The sequence below is a fragment of the Hipposideros armiger genome, unplaced genomic scaffold, assembly GCF_001890085.2.
Source record: "Hipposideros armiger isolate ML-2016 unplaced genomic scaffold, ASM189008v1 scaffold_867, whole genome shotgun sequence".
Lineage (NCBI taxonomy): Eukaryota > Metazoa > Chordata > Mammalia > Chiroptera > Hipposideridae > Hipposideros > Hipposideros armiger.
Genome location: NW_017732217.1, coordinates 203,631 through 210,422, shown reverse-complemented (window position 1 = coordinate 210,422; position 6,792 = coordinate 203,631). Strand labels below are relative to the sequence as shown.

The window sequence follows — 6,792 nt, the reverse complement described above, 5'->3', positions numbered from 1 at the left end:
CCACGAATGCAAGGCTGGTATGACATTCTAAAATTAATCTAAGTAAATCACCACATTGAAGGAGAGAAACCAAAATATCATGTCAATAGTTGCTTTTTATGTATTTGACAAAATTGAACACTAATATGATAAAGGATATTTATGGTAAGTGAGCAGCTAATATAACACTTTATGATAAGATATTGAATGCCTTTTTCCTAAGGTCAGAAACAAGGTCCGCTCTGAGTGCTTTTATTCAACACTGTCCTACTCTGTGCAATAAAGCAAGTAAAGGAAATAAAAGGAAATAAAAATGAAAAAGGAACTGTCTCCCCAGATGTCTTGATTGTATTTATAGAAAACTCCAAGTAATTTATAAAAAATTAACTCTTCTAGAACTAAGTGAATTTAGCAAGGTCATAAAATACAAAGTCAATATTTAAAAATTCATTACATCTTAAAGACAAGTTGTTTCTAGTTTTTAAAGAACAGTTCATTAAAATTCCAAAATCTTATTAATAAAAAGGAAACTATAATACTGCCTCACACATGACTATAGATGGAAAAATTCTAATTAAGATATTCTAATTAAGATAAGTGAACTCCAGCAGTATGACAAAAATCACAGTATATTACAAGAAATGTTTAAAATTCAAGAAATTAATGAGTACAAATCAATACATCAATAACTTTAAGGAGAAAAACATAAGATTATACCAACAGATAACAAAATGGCCTTGTTCAAAATTTAGCAGTCACTACCAAACAAAGTAGGCATCCTCCACTCCCCAACATAGTATATCGCAGGAAAATATTTAGAGGCAACAAAGAGAATTACTCTTCAAATAAAGAGTGAATATTATAGTAAATGATTAAATGTTATGAAATTTTCCATTAAATTTGGAGAAATTGATGCCTGTATCACCATTATATTCAACCTTCTTTAGAAGAGTCTAGCTATTGCAATCAGTAAACAAAGTAATAAATTAAATATTGGAACATAAATAAAATTTTATTTCCAGATTATACAACTTATAGCCTAGAAATCTGTCTCATAAAAACAGGATGAGTGTTCAGGAGACATAACCAATGCTATATTTAATGAAGGAGAAAATAATTGCATTGATATAGCAAATGAAGTGTTCAGAATGGCATTCAAGTCAAGTAGAAAAACAAAAGAACAAAAATAATGGAGAAAGTCAAGAGTAAGAAAGTCAAAGTAAAGAACCAAGAAACATGTTTGAACAAATGCTCAACTGAAGCTGAAATGTATAAAAACATATATTAAAACATCTAGAGTGAGGCTATAGGAATACTCAATGTGATAGTATTCCTGTGAAATTGAGTATTGACAGGAGTCTAAGAGAATAATCTGACAATATCTAGTATAACTGGAAGTGTACATGACCTTCGATCAATTTAGCAATATCTAACATGACTGAAAAAGTATATAATGTATGAGCAATCCTACCTCCACATGTTCAGTTAAAGAAATTCCAGCTTACACAGACCAGTGATCACAGACAAGGATATTCACTGAAGTATATCTGAAATAGTGAAAAACTCTTGAAACCTAAACACTAAACAATGAGAGGTTTAGATACACTATAGTATATTCGTATAAAAAAGTGGGCCAAATGGGGTTTTTATTTTGTAGAAAAATTCAGAGGGCAAGCAATTGATTGCAGAGGAAGATGCGAGCAGCAGAGAAATACACCATGCATTTCTTTTCTCAACACAGCTAAGCATCTGCCATTTTAACTAAATAATCCATCCTTAGGGTCACTCTTTTTTGGTTATGGCAGCATTTCCAGTGTGGGTTCACATCCCAAAGATATTAGGTATTGTGAATGGGACTTCCTTAGTAAATTTTAAGATACACTGGGATAAACAAAGTCATACAAATTATCTTTAGTGTAGGACTCATCTTCTGATAGCCTAATAAGCACTTTTTTTTCCTTAGAAGAGATTTAGTGTTCAAAGCTTCATAAGCCTGTGTGATCACAGAACATTTTTAAAGTACCATTATATACTGTTCCCAGAGATATTCTTTCAGATACGTTGGGTTAAGGCACTGGTATCTATTTGTAATATTAGAGATTATGGAATTACTAATTTCCTTAGATTTGAAGTTATATAAGTAAGAGGCAGCCTTTATTCTTAGGAGTCACATGATTATATACAGATAGGTGAAATGTCATGTCTACACTTTATACTCAAACAATACAGCAAAAATGTAAAAAATGATATAGAAGCAAATCAAAGATGACAATGTATGAATAATCACTGAATCTAGAAAGGGCATACCAGTGTTCACTGTATTATTTAAACATTTTTTCCAAATGGACAGTAGTCTTTTGGTTGTTAGTTTCTAATTTATCATGAATTTGGGGCAGAAAAAGCAGACTGTAATTTGTCTGCTTTTTGGATTATGAAAAGAAAAAGGATTACAGCTTTCCCTGATTCTTCAAAAGCTTTACTTGCATAATCTTCACAAAACTCATCAACTCTAGAGATGTTTTTCTCACATAAGTTTTCAGAGATGAGTTCTGATTTTAGAAATGAAAGGTCATTTTACTAGACTTTACTCACAATAATCTCAATATAAGTAACGAGTACAGGGTAATGGAAGGCTTTTACAAATTGCTTACACTCATAGGGTCTTCTTCTCACATGAATTTACTAATAATATTACTAATGATAAAAGTAACAGTGGTATGCATTGAGCACATACTCTTTTAAAGGTTTTGTCTTTTTATTGATATTTCATCTTCACAAAAATACTATTACGTAGGTACTTTTATCACTATTTTAAAACTGAGGCACAGAGAGAAGTGTTTTGCCAAATACCACACACAGGCTGAGGTGGAATTGTAAGAATTACAGTAAAAATAATGCTATAGCTAAAGCCTTTTCCTACATTAACAGAATTATTTTTTTAAAGATATGAATAGTTTTAAAAATTGTCACACAGGATACACTTTTAGATATCAGACATTTCATGGGAGGGTGGGTTTTCTCTTTATTTACCCATAGGATTTGTCTAGCCCAGAGTATGGTGACCCCTTCTTATTCCTCTATTTTAAACTGCAATAATTTTGTTTCTTTATATTTTACTGAATCTTCCAACGGATGTATCCCAAACTACCATAAACAGCAACATAAATATTTAGGTGGCTTTAGCTAAATTTGTGAGCATTTAGTCATATAATGTCTCATTCAAAATTATCTACTTCAACAATATTTGAATTTGGCTATCAGAAATATTGCAGTTCACACTGGCTATATCTGTGCTTGTGGCCGTTGTTCAAATGAAATGTTGAGAAGCCCTCCGTTTTCTTTGGAAGTTTCCAAGTAGCTCTGGGATAATGCACAAAGTCTGGGCCATCTTTTACCAGGGACATGGTCACATAAATACAGTCACACCAATGTGAGAATAAAACATAGGTGTATTTAGGTTTTTAGGAAAGGCACACTACATTTGCAAGTGACCTATGATCAGTGGTTCTCCCAAATAAATGCCAGCAGGCTTGCAAAGGTAGCTAGAATAAGTCAATATATCCCTTTCATAAATTCATTCCTCATATTTTATATAAGTAAAACACATTTTATGATTCTTCCTAAAGTACCCCCGGCCCCCTTTTTGTTCACTCTAGAAGTATTTTCTGTTACAGCGCTATATAAAGTGTGGTCCATGTACTGATTGATGCTGATCCAGTGTTTGCATCTGGTCTGTAACGAGGTGAGGTGTAGACACTGAGAATAAGCATTTAGAAACCTTTATAACAATTTGACAGAGCTAAGTTTATGTCCGTTAAATTCAACAATAAAATCAGGGCTTTCATTTGTACGACTTTTTCTTTCCATACCATTCTTTCTGGCAATCCTATTTTACTGCATTTTATAAAAGTTTTGGTGAACAACAGTGTGTGTGTGGGGGGTGCCCTTCACCTTGGTCTGAGATGCACTGCACCAATATCAATTTGCTAAAGTTTAACCAAGACTGGATGATGCTATAATTTTTCAACTGTTTACATCAACATGTATAGTATAAAACTATTTCTGTTAAATTTTAAGCATGAAATGAGGGATTCCCACATGTTACCTAACAAGTAAAACATTTCTTAAATTATGAGTTCTCTGCTGTTTAAAAGGCAATTTCTAAAGGCCATTGTATCCTCTTTATATTATGCATAGGGTTTCCTCACTAATATGATTTCTCTGATGCAAAGTAAGTTGATCACTACGAATAAAGGCTTTCCCACATTCTTTACATTTGTAGGGTTTCTCACCGGTATGAATCCTATGATGTCGAGTAAGTTCTGAATTAACACTAAAGGCCTTCCCACATTCTTTACATTTATAGGGTTTCTCACCAGTATGTATTGTGTGATGTCGGGTAAGTTCTGCTTGAAGACGAAAGGCATTCCCACATTCTTTACATCCATAAGGTTTCTCACCAGTATGCAGTCTGAAATGTTGAGTAAGATGATACCGACGACTAAAGGTCTTTCCGCATTCCTTACATTCATATGGAATCTCACCCGTGTGAATTCTTTGATGTAAGGTAAGTTGATAACTACAGATAAAAGCATTCCCACATTCATTACATATGTAGGGTTTCTCACCAGTATGGATTCTGTGATGTTGAGTAAGATGATAGTGACGACTAAAGGTCTTCCCACATTCTTTGCATTCATAGGGTTTCTCACCAGTATGGATTCTGTGATGTTGAATAAGATGATTGCTACGAATAAAGGCTTTCCCACATTCCTGACATTTATAGGGTTTTTCGCCAGTATGAATTCTGTGATGCTGAGTAAGTTCTGTTTGAAACCGAAAGGCCTTTCCACATTCTTTACATTCATAGGGTTTTTCACCAGTATGAATTTTATAATGTTGAGTAAGATTGTAACGACGACTAAAATTCTTCCCACATTCCTTACATTCAAAGGTATTCTCATTGGTGTGAATTCGCTGGTGTGAAATAAGTTGATTACTACGAATAAAGGCCTTCCCACATTCCTTACATTCATAGGGCTTCTCACAAGTATGAATTCTGTGATGTCGGGTAAGTTCTGCTTGAAGACGAAAGGCTTTCCCACATTCTTTACATCCATAGGGTTTCTCACCAGTATGAATTCTATAATGTTGAGTAAGATGATAGCGACTGCTGAAGGTTTTCCCACATTCCTTACATTCATAGGGAATCTCACCGGTATGAATTCTCAGATGTAAAGTAAGTTGATAGCCACAAATAAAGGCCTTTCCACATTCCTTACATTCATAGGGTTTCTCGCCGGTATGAATTCTATGATGCCGAGTAAGTTCTGTTTGAAGACGAAAGGCTTTCCCACATTCTTTACATTCATAGGGTTTCTCACCGGTATGGATTCTATGATGTCGAATAAGTTCTGCATGAAAACTGAAGGATTTACCACATTCTTTACATTCATAGGGTTTCTCACCNGGTTTCTCACCGGTATGGATTCTATGATGTCGAATAAGTTCTGCATGAAAACTGAAGGATTTACCACATTCTTTACATTCATAGGGTTTCTCACCAGTATGAATTTTCTGATGTTGAACAAGGTATGAGCCATGACTAAAGGCCTTTCCACAGTCATTACATTTATAGGGTTTTACACCAGTATGAATTTTCTGGTGTTGACTAATATGTCGTTGAACCCTAAAGGTCTTTCCACAAATCTTACATTGATAAGGCCTCTCACCAGTATGAATTCTTTGATGTTCTGTAAGTTGATAATGAAGTCTAAAGGCCTTCCCACATTCTTTACATTCATAGGGTCTCTCCCCAGCATGAATTGTCTGATGCACTCTAAGGTCTCGAACACGACTAAAGGCCTTCCCACATTCTTTACAGTCATAGGGTTTCATACCAGAATGTATTCTTTGATGTTCGGTAAGATGATAATGAAGTCTAAAGGCCTTCCCACATTCTTTACATCCATAGGGTCTCTCCCCAGCATGAATCGTCTGATGTACTCTAAGGTCTCCCACACGACAAAAGGCCTTCCCACATTCCTTACATTTATAGGGTCTCTCACCAGTATGAATTCTTAGATGTTGAATAAGGTATGACTGTTGTCTAAAAGCCTTCTTACATTCCTTACATTCATATGATTTCTCTCTAGCATCAATTTTCTGATGTAGAGGAGGAGATACATGCTTTTGGATTATCATTTTACTAACACATCCCATCTGTCCTTCTTGTAGCTCGAACTCATGCTTATACTGCAAATCATTTCTGAAAACTGTATCCTGATGGATGAAGGTTTTATTCTTTTCTGTCTGTAACTGAGATAAATATATTTCACAAATATCCTTTTCTGGAAATAACTTCTTGGCAACATACTTAGACTCCAAATCTGAAAAAAAACAAAACAAAAAAACAAACAAAAGGGAAACAAATGCTGTTATGTGATTCTTCTGTGCTGGGGGTGGGGTAAGTGGTTGCATTTCATAGTAGAGAGTGGCATGAGGAAGGGATTACTTTTTGATGTGATGGATATGTTTACTATTTTGATTGTGTAATAGTTCCACAACATACATTATGCCAACTTATCAAATTACACACTTTAAATGTGTACACTTTTAAATATGTTCAGTACTGTATGACAATTATACATCAATGAAACTTAAAATGGGTGCATTTTATATTATGTAAAGTATGTGTCAATACATACGATTAAGAAAATACACCTGACCCATGACTTAGCAGTTCCAATTCTATATATTCCCAATAGAAATGAAAACACAGGAACACGCTAATAAGTGTAACAGAATGTTTAA

General features: G+C 34.2%; 1 protein-coding gene across 12 annotated transcripts in view; it reads right to left on the bottom strand.

Annotated features, from left to right (window-relative positions):
• Positions 1-458: 458 nt before the first annotated feature.
• LOC109374863 (zinc finger protein 546-like) overlaps positions 459-6,792 on the bottom strand; it is a 15,163-nt gene continuing 8,829 nt past the window's right edge. For all 12 annotated transcript variants that reach the window (XM_019629790.1, XM_019629797.1, XM_019629794.1 and 9 more), the window contains one exon: positions 459-6,368. In XM_019629790.1, the coding sequence (XP_019485335.1) occupies positions 4,162-6,368 (2,207 nt within the window). In that variant the 3' untranslated portion in view covers positions 459-4,161. The remainder of the gene's footprint in view (positions 6,369-6,792) is intronic.